Below are 21647 nucleotides of genomic sequence, written 5' to 3'. Positions count from 1 at the left end.
AAGTAATGGCCGACGTGTTTGTGATTAAAAAACTACTACTAGCCTACTGCTACTACTACTTCTACTAATGACGGCCACAGATATGAAATATTTTGTAAGATCTGCAAACAATTTCTAAGATCTGTTTTCCTACAAACAACATATTGAATGGGTGATAATAATACAAAATAATTCAAGAGATTTCCGTAGAGCACATAACTCATCTTGATCCATTATGCATCGTGAAAGCATTCAATTGTCTTTCAGATGCACGCGTCTCGTCTCCCTGCATTATTGCCGGCCTGGTTGTCGTTCGAGCCCCCTGCTGGTACAATAGCTGCTGTTACAGCAATCAGAATTCAGCAATCAGAAACAAATATTGTTATTGGGATATAATGCAGCGACGACCAGGGTGAACAGTGTGGAGAGGCATTTACTTGAGGTTACTTTCTACTCAATCTTGAAGCGGACGTGGATTTCTTTAGTGTGATGGCCAGGTGCACAGAGACACAGATAATATTTAATTAAGAGAGCTTATCGGTGCAACCTAGCATCAACGGGTTTTGTCTTGTTCTGTAGTTGATAAATGTTTCGGTATGTTCGTGGTGCTCTCTACGCAATGACAGGCTGTATACGGTTGTGGCCACGTTTTAGGCTATAACAAAAGTGTTTGCATACCGGTCCAATAGGTCTACTGACGATGCCATCGCCCTGACTATGCCCACCGCCCTCTCCCACCTGGACAAAGGGAATGTATATTTGAGAATGCTGTTCATTGACTATAGTTCCGCATTCAATACCATCATCCCTTCCAGACTCGTCTCCAAGCTCATAGACCTGGGACTAAGCGCCTCCCTATGCAGGTGGATCTTTGACTTCCTGACGGGGAGGCCACAGGTGGTGAGAATTTGTGACCGCACCTCATCCACAGTGATAACCAACACAGGCAACCCCCAGGGCTGTGTGCTCAGCCCCCTCCTGTTCTCCTTGTTCACGCATGACTGTGCGGCTACACACAGTTCAAATCTCATCGTGAAGTTTGCTGACGACACAACCATTGTGGGCCTCATCACTGACAACGACGAGTCAGCCTACAGAGAGGAGGTTGATACCCTGACAACATGGTGTCAGGTTAATAACCTCTCTCTTAACATCAGCAAAACAAAAGAGATGATTGTGGACTATAGGAGACGGCAGGAGGAAGAGCATGCACCCCTATACATCAACAGTTCCGTTGTGGAAGGTCAGTTGCTTCAGGTTCCTAGGGGTAAACATCAGCAGTGATCTCACCTGGTCTGTTCACACGGACAAGGTGGTGAAAGCGGCCCGGAAACGCCTCTTCTTCCTGAGGAGACTGAAGAAGTTTAGTATGGAATCAGTCATCCTCACTAACTTTTACAGGTGTACTATAGAGAGCATCCTGACTGGTTGCATCACAGTGTGGTACAGGAGCTGCACAGCCAAGGACCGTAAGGTCTTACATAGTGTGGTCAGGTCTGCGGAGTTCATCATAGGCAGGAAGCTCCCAGCCCTGCAGGACATCTTCCACACACGATGCATCAGAAAAGCTGGCAGGATCCTTATAGACTGCTACCATCCATCCTTTAGATTTTTTCCCTCTTTGCCTTCTGGTAGGCGCTACCGAAGTATTCGATCTCGCACGCGTAGATTGGAGAGCAGTTTCTTTTTAAGGGCCATCAGGCTTTTAAATGGACAGTGATACAGTCTCGCCACTTTACACTTTACATGTTACAGTTTTGTACTGTTTGCACTATCAGTAATATTGCACTACCTGATACCAGGCACATTTGATTAGTCTTTCAGTTAGTATAGGTATGTTAGGTTAGTATAGGTTACTATATGTGTATTATATGTTTAGCAGATTGTATTGTACATTTATTTTGTAGATTTATTATATGTTTATTATATGTGTAATCTATGTTAAGAGTACTTATATGTTATGTTATTTATGTTATGCTATGGTAGTTTGTTGTGCGGTGTCTTGTCCTAAGAATTTCAGTGCCCAGTCTGACTCTGTTTTTCTGTGCATCTGACAAATAAATACTTGAACTTGAACTTGAAGTGATGAGCAATACGTCACTGTCCTTTGGGCTGTGCTTTATTCGATTTTTTTAAATGAAGGAAAACTCAAATGACGATTTAAAATAATGTATTTACTTAAAACACAAACATTTTACGTGACAGTGGTGCATGAATAAATAATCATAATAGCATATGTACAAATAAATTAATCATGTCATGAAATGTATCACACTGGGGAAAACGATGAGAAGATGGACCGTGGAATGATGAATTGTTGCATCTAACGACGACGTTTGTGCCCGTGCCTTCTTGTCCAGAACAGGTGATCGGAGGCGTTCTGCAAGATGAACCCGAGCGTGCGCAAGGTCTCCTTTCGCACGACCTCCCACGCGCAGGCGCTGAATTCCTGGAAGCACAACAGGGATAGGAGAATTTTAGGACTCCGTTCAAAATGAAAGTCATGGACACATAGTCGTCGCAGTTCATGAACGGCATGGGTTTAAGGGTTTGTTTTTATAGATATGGTCTACCTTTTGTAGGAGGAGGTCTGCCATTTCTTTAAAATATGCATCCAGTAGGATTTCTCTGTCAGAAAAGTCGTCTTCGATCGCCTGAGATGAGTTCAAAACCTTAAGTAGCAACAGTAAAGTTATTATTATGGGCGTTCAGGTTCATTCATTTAGCAACACAAATCAACAAAAGACATATAAAGTTTATGGTCTGCCACTTACACACTCGTTCTCCTCGACCAGTCGGTAAACTATGTTTCTGAAGTCGTCTATTTTCTTTTGGTCCCAGCTGTTTGGCATGGTATCATTCTCAAACAGGACATCAATTTTTCTGAGCGCATCGTAGATAGCTTTCTTTAAGCCAACGTTGACCTGTGGTAAAGAATCACGTTCATATGGTTCTTTCGGTGTGCTGTCTTGTATCTGTGCACCAGATGCAAAAAACTGCCCTTACCTGTGCAGTCCCGTTCGACTTGAAAGCAGAGGCAGGGAATGTAAGCTGAACGTTTTGATCAAGGCATTCGAATGGAAAATAGCCTCCCTGAAACAGACAAACCATTTACTCTAATATTCAGATTTCCCGGCATCACAAGATGTATCAATCCGATATCTTTTGAAAGTTTTATATTTTACCATGTTCTCAGCAAGGCCGTTGACTTTCTCTACTAGTGCCCCTTGTAGCCGGCACAGTGAGTGGACATGCACAGCGCACAGCATGATGCTCAGCAAAGTGAAGCTCTGTGGTGCCATTCCGTCTGTAGGTCCGCGATGCGAAAACTGCAACAGACGAGACATCTTTAAATCACCTCTGCAATGATTCATTAAAACAATCATTCATTCTTTCACTATTAAAGTATTATTTGCGCAATGAATGATGGTGGTGCCTCCTGACCTTTTTTCAGTACCCTGTCGTCGTAACTGTAGGCTGGTTTGCGGTTGTGTATGCCCGGTAGACCCATGTTCTGAATTTAAACCTCCTGGATGAATAGATGTACGAAAAGTGAAATAAAATGCCTTCAGCGTGAATGAAACAATCTGGAAAGTTTGAGAAACCACAAGGAGCTTTTCGATCTTCAGTGATCACTGTTCCGCTTTTGTGGCCTCGTCAGCGGTAGCTTTTTTGGCTGTGGTGGCAGAGACCCCAAACTCTACAACCAATTACTGCATAAATGGGTAGACCTAGACTTAATACTCGGATGCAAGCTCTCATTTTTAAAGCTTGTAAGCACATGTACGAAATAACTCTTGAGGACAGTGGTGCCCGTAAACCTGCATAAACCCCCAGGGAACATTGTATGAATAAAGGGTAGAATGTATTCCACTAAATATCAGGAAATTCAAGATGCAATTTCATGGGGTCAGTCGAAAAAACGGAAGCCTAAAAGGCATGTTCTACTGGACAATGATTCAAAGCTTGCCTCGATTTGCACCATCACGTAACACATTAAAAGCAAATATTAGCGTTTGGATGCCCTGCAGTCCCAAATCAGGATTGATAATCTGTGGGTAACTTGTAAACAGTTGCATACAAGACACTACACGTGTCATCTGCATGGAGGAGTGGTTGAAAATTCATAAAGAAGTATTTTCTGTTAAAGAGGAGGGTTTTGAGAACATAATGCTGAGTTTAAAAATCCTTCAAACATAAAATATGAAATGAAAATGTGAAACATCAACATCAATTTCTCTATTACCATCTAAGCCTAAACCTCATGTGCAAATAATTTTTAATAATTTTGAGTGCAACTGTATGTAGAGTGGTAATGTGTAAAAATAGCCAGTCGTACATTTAAACTATGAAAATAGCTCTAGTATAGTTCACTGTTTGTAAAGGTGCTCCCCCTTCTACTTCTTTGAACAGCTACATACAGTAACGGTTTCTGGTAGTTTGGGAAAAAATAACTGTTTAGAAATGGAAATGCTCGACATCCTTCTCCTGCGGTTTAAGAAAATGTCCCAAATAATTCGCTTTAAACTAAATTAACGGCCTCCTCCCTCTTTCACTTTTTTATTCGAATGAGCCCTATAAAACCACAGAAGTGGAGATGGAAGACAAACCACATAAGATCGACTGGATCTACAACCACATCATAAGCAGGTATGGTCAAGTTGGAAAAAAACAAAATGAAGTTTAAATATAACGGCAGTTTTCTTCACCTTGCAGTGTAATAGTTTGGTTGTTCTTTTCAGTTCAGCGAATCTACAGACAGAATGGTACTTCAGAGCTTCACCTGGGTGACCATCATCCTCTGCTTTGTGCATGTCAGCGCAGTACCCATTACATGCGGACTCCAAAGAAGATTGGTAGACAAATCCCACAGCCTACTAGAGAGCATGGTGAGTTTTGAATCGAAACGTTGAATCGAATCGCAACACAGGTTTTATTCGTGCAGTAACAATGTTACCCCGTCTTATCTCACAGAGTGGTCTCTTTCCTGTGGAGTGCCTTGAGCATAATCTTCCAATTGCATTCCCGTCCTCTGCCTTTAAGACCTCTGAGACAGCAGAAGTAAGTGAAATTCTCGAAAAGCAGTGGTTGTGGATGAACTGGGCAACAGTGACCAAATACCAAATAGAAGAGAACGTCGTTCTTTTATCACTCTGAATGCATCGTCTGCTTTTTTACAGAGTGGTGGTGCAGAGAAGGCGGCTTATGAAACTCTCAAATTGATCGACACTCTGTTTGCCAATGACTCAATGCCGACCAGCTGGAACAATCTTGAGGATTTCCAGGACATTATTTACCGTCAGATTGAGGAGAGCGAATGCGTGAGTCAAACAGCTAGTGATTACAAAGACAACTCAATATGTTATAACAGTATATTTTTAAATCTAATATTGCTTTCCCGTCTAAACCAGATTATGAGCAAAACTCAATCATCTGAGGATTCCCCAGCTAGAAATGCAACGCTGAAAATGTACTTTGACAAAATAGCAACAGTTTTGAAAGAAAAGGTGAGGAAATGACGCCCGCAGCAATGTTCTCTATGTAGTTTTGGTCATATTGAATTTGTATTAATAACTATTATGTCCCTTTCCAGGAATCCAGTGATTGTGCGTGGGAGGTGGTTCGAAAGGAGATATTATACACACTCAAATTTATTCTCCAGAGCTCCAGCTACCTTATTTAGTCAAGAAGCAATGTAAAAACAGATCTATCTATTTATTTATTTATTGAATTATGTATTTATTTATTTAATTATGTATTTACTTATTTATCTAGATGCCAATTTTGTACAATGGATATTTATATTTATTCAGCACTTTTTCCAAAACTTTGAAGATTTTTTTTTTTGCGCTGCAGACACAGTAAATAACATAAATGAATTAATGAATCAATACATCATCAATTTATCTATTTATTCGTATTGTTTTTTACCACGTGTCTATGTAGTCCTATACGTGTATGCATGTATGTATTTGTTTTAAACATCTTTGTAAACAAAAATTAAATCTGCAAGAAATAATAAACCATTGATTTTCTGCAAATAATAGAGATTCATTCATGCAAGTGAAATTCATATTTCAACGCATACATTACAGAATAACTATTAGTTTGGGGCCATTTCAGGCCTTCATGATGGGTGTGGGGGAAAAAGAGGGAGTCTTACTTATTTTGCCAAATAAGAACCTATAATTCTTAAACCTGTAAAGACTGACACCGATACACTTTCAGTTTCGCTTTCCACTTTCCATTTCCACCTACTACATTTCCGGAAGCGCTGGAGTAACTATGGAAATATGCAACTAAGTGCTTCGCTTTTCCTCTTTGACCAGAGTGTGAGCTCATCTGTTTTACAATTAGTGTTGATCAAGTTCTTAATTACAATGCCTTCGCTAATTTCTCCTTGTCAAACCTGGCGATGTATCTAACTGTAATTTTAAATCTTCATAATAATTTAGTAAGTCACTTAGGATAAAAGTGTTTACCAAAACCTTAACCTTCCACAAGAGTCTCTCCAAAGTCAGCCACAACCCAGTTAATTAATATACCTCACTTGTCCATGTGGGGGGATCTGATGTGGATTATGCATTTCTGCAGGTTTTCCATCTGACGGTGCAAGATATTTCTTTACAGCTCTACATGCTCAGGGTCCCAAGTAACTTTTTACTGGTCCTTGTTGAAGATTTCAGAAACATGTCCAGGAGTTTCAAGCGCAAATTCGGCAATGTCCAAATTCTGCGAAAATAGATGTATGCAAAAACATATTAGACTAACCAATGTTTTCAATGTGACGGATTTAACGTCATTCTCAGAGTAGATCAATGTCAGAATCATAATTTTAATAATGTAATTGGGGGATTCATTGTTGCATTTTTAAGTAGCATCTTAGAAGGAGACAAGCTAGATGGTACAAGCTACTAGATGGTTCATATGGGATTGGAATCAATATGTATTCAAAATTATTTTGTTTAACTTTTGACTAATTTAAGTACTGGGTTCAGGCGAAGGATAACATTTGGTCCATCCCTGAATACCTTCAATTGTGGATTTGTGTTCGAGCAAACCAAAACACTTTTCAAACATTTAGAGACAAATTCATGTACATTTGTGCAATAACTTTTCCAAGAGTAATGTTGCAGTAATAATAAATTGTAATATAAATGTTAAATGTTACATGTTACATGTTAACTGTTAAATGTTAATTAAATGATAAAAACCAAAATATTGAATATTTGATTTTAAGCATTCATCAAACTCTGTGATTTGTTTCTGTCATGTGACTGTTTCTTGAATGGTGATTTGGAGAAAAAAAAGGAAATTGTTGCGGTGGAATCACAACTTCCTATTTTTGTCTTCGAGATTCCACTGAAGGCACTTGAGGGAAGTCCCTGAGATGACAGCGGCTCTGTGACAGGGCATGTTCATTTGTGGGTGACGAAAATGTATTTCCCTGCACGTTACAGGTGCCCGAGAAAGGTCGTTTGACGTTACCGTCCTGCGAAATCAATGTAAAAATCCAATTCATGTGTCAATTCCTCTATCCTCGGCGCTTTATCTTCGTTTCTCTGTTCTTACGATCAGAGAGTTCAGGCACTCCAATGTGCTGTGGATTTCATGTCTGACTACCTCCCATGCACAGAAACCATAGCCCTGAAATGAACATATAATCAATAGTTATAGCCTACTAATATTTTAGATGAACCTGAAATACTAACATTGAGTTGCACATTGTCAGGATAACTGATATATCGTGTGTTATTTGTGAAAGAATTCGACCATTACCTTTTCTTTCAAAGTGTGTTTAAGTTGTTTAAAATAGTGTTTCGTTTTATGAAGCAGCCCACTGTGAAGTGCATCCAGACTCGCACGAAAGTGTCCCTCCGCCAGCTGTGGAGTCAGCAGTGAAAATCAGGGATGACGATGGCCATTTGCAGAAGTGCCGGCTTTAAATCGTAGTAACACAATAAAGAAACCTTACGCATCCAGACAGGTTTGTGGTTTGCCTGAATACAATATTGGCGAAGGCGTCCGTGTGTCGTTTGCTCCAAGAGCATGGCTGGTGGGGCTTGGCAAAAATCTTTCTGACTTGGCTCAAAACCACATAAGAGGTCAGTATCACAGCCCCCTGTGCTGGGAGAATTTTCCGTGTATTTGTCTGCATAAAAACATATATGTGTGTGATGCAGAAACACAAAATACATCGCACTTGAAAAACAACCTACTCAGTCAGAAAACTCTCCGCTAAACTAAACATTGGGCGTGTATTTATCCCAAACTTCGGATCAGAGAACTGCATTCTCGATACCATGACTAACTATGGATATGGACTGGATGGATGGGTTAGAGCGTCCCTAGTGAAGAAGCAGTTTCGTTGCTCCCTCGGGGTATGGTGACCTTGTTGCCTAGATCTTGTTGCCTAGATAGTCTGTTTATTGTTTGTATTTTTCTATCTGGTGTTTTACGGTAAAATAACAAATTCAAACAAGAAGTTTACAGTAATTCATGTAGTAAGGAGTACGATTAAGAATTCAATTCAGATCAATCCAATCAAGTTTTAAGATGACAAGATAAGCTATGGCATGGTCATGGTCAACTGTATCGTATATTTGTGTGTGATGCTATACACGCGCTACGCTTTTCCAGTCCTTACTTGTGCAGGCTGATAGTTGTGTATCAGACGTTCCATACAATATACGCCTATTTGCTTTAGCTTGCTGATCTAACGAGTCGTACCAGTCCCACCCTTACGTCCAGTTGGTTGGAATTCTCAAAAATGGCATTCCTGAGGACCAGATGTTGACGGGATTTAACCTCCAAGCACTGCAATGGGAAATGCCACCCCTGTGGAATCATTTAAAAACTTGATGTGCTTGTCTTATTACTGCAGTCCCTGTGGTTGTTAGTCTGTTTATGAAAGTCTATCGTGTTCTACCGACCTATCAGATAATTACAATCGAAAACGACAGCCCCAAGCCATCCCTAGTTCTGTGTAGCACCTTGAATATAACTTACCATTTCCCAGAGAAGTTTGAGGCTTTGTTCATTCAGGTATCTGAGACGTCCATCCTTCCATCGGCACCCCATAGTGAAACCCATGAACTAAGCCTCAAACTAAACTAAATCTCAATCCGAAATGATACATTATACCCTTCCACACTCTCCGAAGGTCGTTCTGTTGGCTTTAGACTTATTTAGCAGTGCATTTCGTTATAGTGCGATAGAGCACATCCTGGGCCCTATTTATGGCGTCTCTAGGTACCTCCCTGCATTCCATTGGCGCTATAGATCTTCTAACATGTCTCATCTTTCAGAAAATGAATCATAAATAATGAGGTTTTATTGTGTTCTGTTTGAACTCTATGAACTCAGAATTTTTGTAGTAATCCTCCACGAACAAGTTAGACATCATCTGTGTACATATTGGCAGGTGTTATGACGGGTCAGAGTCAGGACTTAATGCTTCGTCAAGCGCTGAGGAACATCCTTAATTTCATCAATCTTAAGGTTCTGTCAGATTCTTGTTGTATACAGTTTGATTGATAGATCCTGATACCCCAAACTGATAGACTGTATTAGGAGGGGCAAAGTAATGGCCGACGTGTTTGTGATTAAAAAAACTACTACTACTGCTACTATTACTTCTACTAATGACGGCCACAGATATGAAATATTTTGTAAGATCTGCAAACAATTTGTAAGATCTGTTTTCCTACAAACAACATATTGAATGGGTGATAATAATACAAAATAATTGAAGAGATTTCCGTGGAGCACATAACATATCTTGATCCATTATGCATCGTGAATGTTGATTTTAGTGGGGGTCTTATGCTCTCATACAGTGATCTGATTGGACGTTACGTATTGCTGTATTGTATATAAGCAGGTGCATAATAAATGATTGTTCTCTTTCCGGTAAAGTAATTCCGATGGCGAGCTGTGTCACTTATTCCTCCGTAAATGTGTAGATAAAGTAAACCGGTTATCCTATCCTAAGATGTACAACGCAACAGGTTATGGGCCCAGGCGGGACGTTGGAAACCGATGGAGCAGGTTATGCTTTGACGGAGATGAAAAGAACTACGAGATATGGGAAACGATGTTTTTGGGCTACCTACGTCTTCAAGGGCTGAAGGAGACCATATTGCAAGAACCAGGCGAGGACGATGTTAATGACGAAGTTAAAAACGAAGAAGCCTATGCCGAGTTAATACAGTTTTTGGACGACAAAAGTCTGTCTCTGGTCATGAGAGAAGCGACTGATAACGGCCGAAAAGCTCTGACCATTCTGAGGGATCATTACGCAGGTAAAGGAAAACCACGTGTGATAAGCCTATACACCGAGCTAACGTCTCTACAGAAGGCAGCTAATGAGAGTGTCACAGACTACATAATTAGGGCAGAGACTGCCATTACAGCACTTCGAAATGCCGAAGAAAACCTTAGTGATGGACTTCTAATAGCAATGATTCTGAAGGGGTTGCCGGAGTCATTTAAGGTATTTGCCATCCACATAACCCAGGGTGACGAGAAGATGGAGTTTACGGAGTTTAAAACCAAGCTGAGAAGTTTTGAGAGCACGGAGAAGCAAAATGCTAACTCAAGTGATGACGGTGTGATGAAGGTGACTGCCTCAACCTCGGGAGCTGGGGGAAGAGAGAGCATTACTTGCTTCAACTGCAATCAAAAGGGGCATATAGCTAGAGCATGTCCGAACGAGCAGCACCAGCGACCGAAGCAGTGGTGCAGTTTTTGCAGAAGTCCAACACACAGAAATGCCACGTGCAGACGGAGAATGGGAGATGATGCAAAGCAAGCGATTGATGCTGAAGAGGAAAACGAACATGGATATGCGTTCAAGATAAGTGAACGACAAATCAACGGATCAAGACAGAGAGGCCTGATGGTCGATACGGGCGCTACATCACACATAATAACTGACATTGAAAAATTCAAGAACTTTGACAACACTTTCCAGCCAGAGAAGCACGTTTTGGAATTGGCCGATGGAACGAGGACGTGCGGTGTCGCGTCAAAAAGAGGTGATGCAGAGATCTTTCTCATTAACAGCGAGGGCCAACGGGTGAAAGCGACGCTAAAAAGGGCGTTGTATATTCCATCCTATCCACAGGACATTTTCTCTGTGAAAACCGCGACGACCAACGGAGCTTCAGTGAACTTCAAACAGGGCCGTGACCAGCTCATCCACAAAGACGGGACCAGGTTTGACATCAAAGAGTACAACAGACTGTACTATCTGAACACTTATAGTGGTGAGAATGATGATGAGTGTAATGCATGTTATGATATCCAAACCTGGCACGAGATCCTAGGTCACTGTAACTATGATGATGTCTCTAAACTACAAAATGTTGTAGAGGGAATGAAAATCAAGGGGCCAGTCGATAGATCTAACTTAAATTGCGAGGTCTGCATACAAGGGAAATTTGCTCAGAGCAGAAACCGAGAACCAGATGAAAGAGCAAAGGCAGCACTTGATCTAGTGCATGCTGATTTAGCTGGCCCTATCGAGCCAGAAGCAAAAGATGGTTTTCGATATGTTTTATCATTTACTGATGACTACACAAGCGTAGTGTTTGTCTATTTCTTAAAGGTTAAAAGTGATACTGCCAAAGCAACCGAGAAATTCATTGCTGACACTGCCCCTTATGGGAAGATAAAGTGTATTAGGTCAGACAATGGCACAGAGTACACAGGGGGAAAATTCCAAGCTTTGCTGAGTAAGAATAGCATACGACATGAGACCTCAGCACCTTACTCTCCTCACCAAAACGGAACTGCTGAGAGAAACTGGAGAACTCTATTTGAGATGGGTAGATGTATGCTTATCGAGAGTAACTTGCCTAAAGAATTGTGGACATATGCCGTGATGACTGCTGCAGTAATACGCAACAGGTGCTACAATAGTCGGGTCAAACAAACCCCATACTACATGCTGACGGGAAAGAAACCAGACCTTTCGAAAATGAGAGTGTTTGGAACGGGGTGTTACGCATACAAACAGGACAGGAAAAAGTTGGATCCCAGATGCGAGAAGGGAGTGTTTGACAAGAATAGCCCAGCACACTTAGTCTACTACCCACATACAAGGAAAGTACTGAAGCACAGGCTTGTGAAGTTCATTACGAAGAATGTAGTTGAACATGAAACTCAGACTGACCTAGAAATGACAGATGATGCTCATGGGAAGAGATTTGCATCCCCCATGCCCAGACACCAGATAGCTGATCAGACCCCAAAAGAGGACCAAGAGTCTAACTTGGTAGATCCAGAAATGACTCTCAGACAAGAGACAGACAACAGAGGTGCCATACTGACAGAAGATAGTTGTACACGCTACCCCAGAAGGGATAGGATCCCTCCTAAATACTTGAATGATTATGTGTCTGATGTTGATAGTGAGGATCAGTTATTTGCCAATCTTGACTATTGCTACAGGATGGTGTGTAGTAGTGTACCACAAAGCCATGGATTCACCAAAGTCACTGATTTGGGCTGATGCTATGAAGGAAGAGATTAGTTCCCTCAAAGAAAACAACACATACACATTGACCACACTGCCAAAGGGTAAGACTGCAGTGGGGGGTAGGTGGGTGTTTGCCGTCAAAAACAATGCTGACGAGTCTGAGACGTATAAAGCAAGATATGTTGCTAAAGGCTACAGTCAAGTAGCTGGAATAGACTACAAGGAGACTTTTTCTCCAACTGCGAATATGACATCAATACGTACTCTGATGCAAATGGCAGCCCAATATGACCTTAAACTCCATCAAATGGATGTCAAGACGGCTTATCTTAATGCTCCTATAGATTGTGAGGTTTACATAGAGCAACCAGAAGGATTTGAAGTCAAGTCAGAGACAGGTGAAAAACTTGTCGGTAAACTGAACAAGTCACTATATGGTTTGAAACAGTCTGGACGGAATTGGAATAGGGTGTTACACGATCACCTCAGTGAAAATGGATTTACTCAGAATCCAGCAGACAATTGTGTCTACTACAAAGAAACAGCGAATGATAGGATCATACTGATCATCTGGGTTGATGATCTACTGATAGCAGCTAGGGACAGTGATTCACTCAATGATGTGAAGAAAATGTTGACAGCAAGGTTCAAAATGAAAGATCTTGGAGAACTTAAGCACTTTCTAGGCATAGATTTTAACCAGAGTGAGGGAGAGGTAAGAATGAACCAAAAGCGATACATATCAAAAATACTGGAGAAGTTTGGCATGTCAGAGTGTAAATCAAGGTCGACCCCATGTGAACAAAAATTAAACTTGGATGGTGATGAGGAACTTAGCGATTCTAGGAGATATCGAGAGGTGATAGGCAGCTTGATTTATGTAATGACATGTACAAGACCAGACCTAAGTTGGATAGTCAGCAAGCTTTCACAGTACCTATCACAGCCAAAACAACAACACATGATGGCGGCCAAACATGTGATGAGATACTTGAAATGCACAATCAACAAGGAGTTATGCTATAAGAAAAGTAAAGAGGCACTTAAACTTGTGGCATATAGTGATGCTGATTGGGCAGCAGACCTGAGGGATAGACGCAGTACTACAGGGTATTGTGTAGGTCTAACTGAAAAGGGTCCTGTTGTGTCATGGAAATCAAAGAAGCAGCCAACAGTTGCGTTATCCACATGTGAAGCTGAATATATGGCTTTGGCTGCGACTACTCAAGAATGCCTATACCTTATACAACTATTGAATGGAATGGATAGTGAGTGTAAATATGTGCCAGTCAAAATCTTGGAAGACAACCAAGGAGCAATTGCTTTGTCCAAAAATCCTGTAAATCGTCAGAGATGTAAACATGTTGATATTCATTTTCATTTTTTTCGATCAGCACTCAATGATGGCAATATAACCATTGAATATTGCCCAACAGCAGAGATGGTAGCAGATGTTATGACTAAGCCTGCAACAAAGTTTAAGCTCGAGCAGTTTAGACATTTTCTTTTTGGAATGTAGCCTAAGCTGCCAAACAAACGTCAATGTGACAGATTGTTTTATTTTTGATTATTATTATTTATTTATTTTTGTGTGTGTATTATGAGAGCAAGTGGGGGTGTTGATTTTAGTGGGGGTCTTATGCTCTCATACAGTGATCTGATTGGACGTTACGTATTGCTGTATTGTATATAAGCAGGTGCATAATAAATGATTGTTCTCTTTCCGGTAAAGTAATTCCGATGGCGAGCTGTGTCACTTATTCCTCCGTAAATGTGTAGATAAAGTAAACCGGTTATCCTATCCTAAGATGTACAACGCAACAGTGAAAGCATTCAATTGTCTTTCAGATGCACGCGTCTCCCTGCATTATTGCCAGCCTGGTTGTCGTTCGAGCCCCCTGCTGGTACAATGCTGTTACAGCAATCAGAATTCAGCAATCAGAAAAAAATGTGTTATTGGGATATAATGCAGCGACGACCATACCTCAAAAAGTGTCAAATTGTTGCATAGGGTTACTTTAATAGCTAGAAACGCCCCTGGTCTTACACTTTTTAAATGTATTTTTGCCCCATGTGTAAAGTCCTATATGTCCTTGAATGCCTAGCCTGTGTGTGACAGTGACAAGGGCACTGCTAAGAATTCGGGGGTCCCCCACAGAATGTTCAGTTAGGCCTGCCAGCCAGACTTCAAAAGCCGATTATAGAGGTTTCTGAGGGCCTCTAGTAGTGTTTAGGGATCTTCAGATTTGGAATACCCTTTTCCCCTAGTCTGATTCATAAACATTGGTTGTATCATGGTTATACCTGAATATCCATCCATGGAAATTGCATTTAAAGAAATTAAATATATGCTGGTGCTATAATTATACAGATTATGTCTCTACAATCTTTTATCATGCCTGGCAATCTAACAGATAAAACAATATAATTTCAGACATAAATATTTTTTATTTTGTAAATAGTAAATAAAATAGCATGGTTTAAAAAACGCTATGATATGTATGATTGTTTGATTTGTTGTGAAAGGTCAGGCTGGGTCAGTGGCAAGGCATGTTGGGCTAGGAACGAGACGAACAGACACATTGCATTAGTTAGTCACGTAAATCCTTCCTGATGGGCTATACAAGTGCCTTTTATTTTGTCCAATAATGTGCTATTTGTTGGCACTTCAAATTAATTCATGTAGCTTATTGCATCATGTGTTGATGTGGTGTGACTCCTCTAGGCAATCTACAGGTATTACATGTCATGTAAGTACAGTGTGGTTGGACTGTGAGTTGCTTCTTGCGTCCCCGGGAGTTAGAGGACTCAGGAGGCCTTCATGCCCAGGGGCCCTTCATTTCATAATCCGTCCATGATCATTCTCTCACTTTGCGCAGAGGTCAATACATTATAAAAAAAAGTTTTAAATTATTTACACGAATTTCAAACAAATGTAGGCACATGTCTTTTACGGAAGTGTAAACCTTTGCGTTTATTTGAAGAAATTATAAAACATTCAAGGCATATGCTTCAGCTCCATAAATATTAAATAAAATAAAATGCAATTAATTAGGGGACAAATAGATACATCTTCACACTCAGCAAACTCTGTCAAATGACTGGAGGTTCGTAGGCCTACAATAAACTGTAACTTGCACAGTTCCATTAGAGAAGATCCGGGTTGGTGAAAAAGCGTTCATATTTGCTGTTTCATACTTGCACCCATAATGTTCAGTCGTTCCAAGTGCTTCAGCACTACTGTCATGACGATACCCCAGCTGCTTTCACTGTAAGCCTGTTAAGAAGTGTGAAATAGTTTAAACATGAATATTCGATCAATGATTAACTAATTACGACACCATATTAACCATGTGCTTTATCACCTGTGCCTTGAGCTATCTGTTAAGTGTCTGGAAGTGTCGTTTTATTTTTCTCAACACCCTCCAAGTTGTTTCGATGCATGATCGGACGTCTTGACCTTTGATAGAATAGAATAGAATAGACTTTATTTGTCATTGTGCATTGGATACACAACGAAATTTGTTTGTGCAACCACTAAAAAAAGTGCAGTTGTGCTGGGTGGAGGGTATGAGGGTTGTGTGATTGTTTAGTTCTGTGATGGCCCTGGGGATGAAACTGTTCTGCAGTCTGGAGGTGCGGGCTGTAGTGGCCCGGTAGCGCCTGCCAGAGGGTAGCAGGGTGAAGAGATGGTTTGCGGGGTGAGTCTCATCCTTCAAAATGCCACATGCTCGGCGGAGGCGGTTGATGGGACGTTTAGAGATAAAATGACGAGTTAAAGTACTCGTAGGCCTGTCTCTTTGTATTCAAAGGCAGCTCGACAAGCCGCAATTGAACTCTGAGGTCTGGATGTCTTACGCATTTCTGGAGCTCTGTGTCGATCGAGATTCTGCGGGAACACATCCAGCGTGTCTTCGTCGCATTCGATTGTCGTGTAATTGCCTCCTTCATACAGCTTCTCGATGTGACCAAGGACCGTCAGAATAAACAGGACCACGCTCTCACCCTGATGAGGTATGGTCATGCTTTACGATTTTCAAAGATGTTCCTCAAGAAACACTGTTTGATAGACCCATACTTACACTATGGTGAATAGCGTGGTTGTAGTTTTTTTCCAGGGAAGGCCAACGATTTCCCGCTTCCAGTGTGTTCTGTTAAGAATGATGGTTATAATCCAGTGAACATGAAGCAGTTTTGCAACAACAAATGTCATAAGGCCTGTGTGCAGCAATGGCTGTTATGTTAGATCAAACAGAATAGCCTGTATGCAGGAGTGAGTGCTTTGTTAGTTCAGAAACAAACAGAATGGCCCGTGTGCACAGACCAAGGTCAGGCCAGCCAGACAGGCCTACGCGCAAAGAAGCCTGTGTGCCAGGCAGAGAGGCCTGTGTGTAGGGATGAAGGTCAGGCCAAACAGAGATGCCTATTTTCCCAAAACAAGATCACACAGTTTCCACATCGTAACCATGAGGGGTGAAACTACTGATAAGGACACAGCTGTTTCGGCATCTTGAAAGATGTTTTGGAAATAAGTGACGGAATATGCCCTATAAATAGTTAGTGCGCTGGGTTTTTTAGTCAGAGCTGCTCCATGGACCACCGCTCTCGATTTGAATGAAATGTCTGCAGGATTGAATACAAATTCAGTTTATCGCACTCGGACTTCTGACTCTGATTGAATATTAACTCTAAGATTTGAAACTGTTGTTTTTCGCTACAACATTTCCAGACCTTTGAACTGTACGTCGTTGGAAAAGACGTCAATAAGATGACATTCTGGCCTATTAATATGCAGTCTATGCTTAAATGACGTGTGAATTTCCAATACAAATATTTACCGTCTGATGAAACAGCACTAAGCAATGGTGGCTCCCCACCTGGAAGTTGCTCTGAGATGACACTCCTTCAATCTTCATCCATGAGCATCCGGAGGCATAGTCCCAGATGATGAGTGTAACGAATATGCTCACACAAATTGTCTTGAAGCTCATTAAAATGTTCTGTGTCCGCTTCGTCGCTTGTGGCGCAACAGCCAACAGTTGACCCAGTATCTATGGTGTTAATATTCGCAGTAATGTTAATGTTTTTTATCCTAGCAGAAAGTTTAGATTTGTTTCTACTCCTGATTTTCATGGGAATGCCAGTGCTGTACGACATTTATTCACTACTTTATTAAAACCGAAATGGGCTTCGCAGGCCAGACAGGATTCCCCTAATTTCGTATCCACCGCGTAATTTGCGCTTCTGTTTATTTGGAATGCAGTGAGTACGCTGGTGGGCGACATGATACATATTTGCTTTTCGATTGGCAGAAACAGTCATTTATTTGTTTAACTTCGTAATTGCGCAAGACTGCGATCCTTTGGCCACTCCAGCATATGCCTCGAGACTTAATGCTTTTAATAAATTTCTGTGAGTAGCCTGATAACTGGTTGACCTTAGGCTTTCGATATTTTCTCCCCACAGGCAAACCACAGTTTCTTTGAGGATTCCTGCGCAGTGAAAGAATTGGATCGGGGAATATAACTTTCCAAAGTAACGTCAAAGGTTTCCTGCCACATAATTATTGATAACATGCATGGAACCTAATACTGTAATGGCAATTATATTACCATACCTTCTGTTACCATGTCTAGGGTAATAATTTAGAAAATACATGGTCAGTTCGTTTGTTAGTAGACTTTGGCCTACTCACATATAGGCTGTTTGATAAAGGGTGGTGGTGGAAAGGATGACCCGAGACAAGGGATTTTCGTAAACATGTTTTTTTATTGTAACATTTCTGTGAGTAGCCTGATAACTGGTTGACCTTAGGCTTTCGATATTTTCTCGCCACAGGCAAACCAGTTTCTTTGAGGATTCCTGCGCAGTGAAAGAATTCGACCAGGGAATGTAACTTTCCAAAGTAACGGCAAAGGTTTCCTGCCACATAATTATTGATAACATGTCTAGGGTAATCATTTAGAAAATACATGGTCAGTTCATTTGTTAGTAGGCTTCGACCTACTGACATAGGCTGTTATGTTGATGGGTGGTGGTGGAGAGGATGACGTGAGACAAGGGATTTTCATAAAAATGTTTTTTTATTGTAACAAAAGTCCATTTAGGTAAAAAGAAAGCTAATTTAAAAATGTTTGGCAAAAATGCAGTCATTCGTCAAGTACAAAATATAAATATATAAATATAACCTATCAATAAATAAATGATACAATAAATAAATTAAATAAATACAATAAATATATATTTTTTTAAGGCATGTCTACGTGGCTAAAATTGTCCATTTGACAAGGAATCATCTGAAGGAGGAACTGTCAGGATTTACGGCTTGATTGAAGGTCTGTTCAGAATGCAGAATGCCCACACAGAGCATTGGGCAGTGGATGTCCACCGCACGCCATGGCCTCAGAAGTCTGTGGGCACTTTGTTGGCTAGGAACAGCAGTCTGTGCAGATGATGGTTCACTTCTTTCCTGATCAGCTCCCATGACCTCTGGCTATAATTCTAAAGACAAAGAAGACAAATAGGATGTGTTATTCGGTGTAATGCACCATGTTGTCGTACTGGTGTAATGCACCAGTACGACAACTTTCCCTGGACCACTGAGAAATATTGGGTCCATATACTTTACTAATAGGATCAGTTTATCCCAACTCAACTTATGTCATTTACGTCATGTTGTCTAATAACGACCTTTTACAGAGGCAAGATTATTTACAGGCTTGTTCAATTATAACAATTGTGACGTCAATCAACAAAGTTGGTCTTCAATTCAGTCACACCTATAATAATCCACAACAATGTGAATCTCAGTATGTTTTTTATTCTTCACTCACAGACTGTAGGCTTCATGACAGAGGACTATTTTAGTCCTATTCATATATCTGTCTATCCACCCTTCCATAAAGTATGAATAAAGGAAGTGCAAGTTTATTACAGTGTTAAAATAAAAGCACTGCTTACCCTTTTTTTCAGGAACTTGTTCAACTTGCGGAAGTGCCGGCTCAGTCTTTTTCTGAATCCAAACATTCCTGTAGGCGTTTGTGCAGCCTGCAAATACAGAAAAAAAATGTCAATACATTTCTTTAAAACAAAGTGGTTTGTGGATAATGATTCTACTGTTATTCCATAAATCATCTCAAGTACACTCACACAAGCCTCAAGGTTTGTAGACTGCCGGTCGAGAACAGTGAGGAGGTTGTCCAGTTTTGTCTTATCCCAAGCCTCGGTCACGTTCGACTCATTCTTGTCAAACAGCTCCGCTATCTGCTTTGTGGCCTCATACAGGAATGAGATCTTATCATCGGCCTGAAAGGATAGAGTAAGACATTACCAAACTATCCACTCGCAACACAAAATATCCTGCAGAGACTTAAGGTAAGAGATACATAATGAATCAGGAGAGGCCTTCCCAGTAGCTCTTTGTCACGAGGGGTAACAATTTAAGAAATTATTTAATTGTAAAAGTAAGACAAGAGAAAAGGGGTCATACCGTGGCTTTGTTTATAGAGAGGTATAGATCAGCAGGAAATTGTATGGGCATTAGGTCCGATGTAAAATCTCCACCCTGTTAAGACGAGAAAAAAAACAAATTAACACACAGTTAATTAACACACAGTTAACTACAGGGACAAATAGACAAACAACAGAATCACATGGTGCTCTTTTTGTCAAATGTTTCTCAACACTTCATTATTAAATATCTGTTAACCTTATTTTCTGTACATATTTCAAAACACTATATAATTGTGGAAAACTAAGGATACAGGCAGCACAGTGTGCTAACTGCTAATAACTAGGATTCCATCACAGCTAACTGCATTACAATAGTCTATAGGCTATGTAAAATGTAATGGCTAATCTAGGTTAAAGCGACTGCATATTAATCAAGCGACTATGGTTATTGTAGCATTGTCTATGGTGAGCATAGATCACGGCGGTATAGAACGCATAGACACATACCATTTCTTTCAAAAGTTTGAAGCATTCTGCATTAACGCGTCCGTATTTTTGGAGCCATCTACAGGCACCGCATGCACTCTTTGTGCAGCTAAGCAGCAAAACACAAATCCACATATATTTAAGATCCATTTTTCTGAGGAACAGCTGTAACTGCTATGTCGCAAATCCAAGGTCTGCTTTATTTCAAACATCTTGCACTGGCTACTTTTATAATAAGTATGGAAAGGGAAAACGAGGGAACAGAATTCCCCAGGACTCCTGAGGCAAGGATACGCGGGGCTTCACAGCTCACTTTCGATTTCGAAACCCTCCGCGACTCAGCCAAGCAACGCAGTGAGTGAGTGAGTATTCAACAGTTTTATACAAACGTAAAACGTTTAGCATACTTTAATGACAGATTTCCAAGACTTTGTGGTTAACTTTTTACGGAAAAGTGGAATGTCTTACCTCGTACTCTTCTTGTCTTCCACTAGTCTCCGCGTTTCTTGGTTTCGTGCACGATGCAATATCCTAATTTGATTTATAAAATCGAGGAGTCCAATCGGTTAATCTAGTAGACACAACGAAACATAATTAAAGTTATTTTCTTTTTCATTGTTTTACAATTCTCCTCCAGCCATTGTGTTAAGTCGTAGCATGTAGCTATCTCTGCTGACGTCGCAAATGAAAAATGAAGGCGGCTTGGCAGGGTTATTTTACTGGGCGCGGCCAATTTCACTTTCTCACTGCACGTTGGAAGACGTAAGCCTGAAATTCAAAACATTTGAAACGTCATGGCACTTTCAAAACATTTGAAACGTCATGGCACTTTCAAAACATTTGAAGTAACTACTTCTAATCACTACCACTGCTAAAACTTTAATAATAACATTAACAATACTAAAAAGAGCATTTTCCTATTATGTTGTTGTTGTGCAGGTTACTTCTTGCCACCAGGTAGGCTAACATAAGCGTCTTTTAAAGCGTCTTTGAGAAGTGTGAAAAGCGCTATATAAATAGGTATATATCGGTATATATATATATAGGTTTGTAACAGAATTACTTTGAGATAGACCTTGGGCCACAACCCTAGCCTTTGCTTCCTGACAAAGCCTAACTCACGGCTTGATAACTTTATCATGGAATTTGTGACCATGCATTTCTCGGAATTCCCCAAAACACCATCCCTATTGCTGACCCACTTTTTAACATTACAATAGCTTCAGTCAATGCAGAACATCTCATA

At 40.6% G+C, this 21647-nt stretch overlaps 3 protein-coding genes across 3 annotated transcripts; 1 reads left to right on the top strand and 2 right to left on the bottom strand.

Moving 5' to 3' along the window:
• Nucleotides 1-2173: 2173 nt before the first annotated feature.
• LOC116221431 (interferon beta-like) lies at nt 2174-3490 on the bottom strand. The gene is made up of 5 exons (XM_042708947.1): nt 3437-3490; nt 2986-3072; nt 2754-2903; nt 2553-2651; nt 2174-2428 (listed from the first exon to the last, which is right to left on the bottom strand). The coding sequence occupies exons 1-5, from the start codon at nt 3488-3490 to the stop codon at nt 2303-2305; spliced, it is 516 nt and encodes a 171-aa protein (XP_042564881.1). The 3' UTR covers nt 2174-2302.
• A 1245-nt stretch (nt 3491-4735) lies between these two features.
• Nucleotides 4736-5753, top strand: LOC116224217 (interferon alpha-1-like). The gene is made up of 4 exons (XM_042709124.1): nt 4736-4868; nt 4954-5040; nt 5160-5486; nt 5573-5753. Exons 1-4 carry the CDS (start codon nt 4743-4745, stop codon nt 5660-5662), a joined length of 630 nt encoding a protein of 209 aa, XP_042565058.1. The 5' UTR covers nt 4736-4742; the 3' UTR covers nt 5663-5753.
• A 12774-nt stretch (nt 5754-18527) lies between these two features.
• Nucleotides 18528-21042, bottom strand: ifnphi1 (interferon phi 1). The gene is made up of 6 exons (XM_031571487.2): nt 21026-21042; nt 20423-20510; nt 19953-20027; nt 19613-19768; nt 19424-19510; nt 18528-18964 (listed from the first exon to the last, which is right to left on the bottom strand). Exons 1-6 carry the CDS (start codon nt 21040-21042, stop codon nt 18866-18868), a joined length of 522 nt encoding a protein of 173 aa, XP_031427347.2. The 3' UTR covers nt 18528-18865.
• Between the last annotated feature and the right edge of the window lie 605 nt (nt 21043-21647).

This window comes from Clupea harengus, chromosome 1, assembly GCF_900700415.2.
Source record: "Clupea harengus chromosome 1, Ch_v2.0.2, whole genome shotgun sequence".
In the NCBI taxonomy this organism is placed as follows: Eukaryota; Metazoa; Chordata; class Actinopteri; order Clupeiformes; family Clupeidae; genus Clupea; species Clupea harengus.
This window is presented reverse-complemented; position numbering and strand designations above follow the sequence as displayed.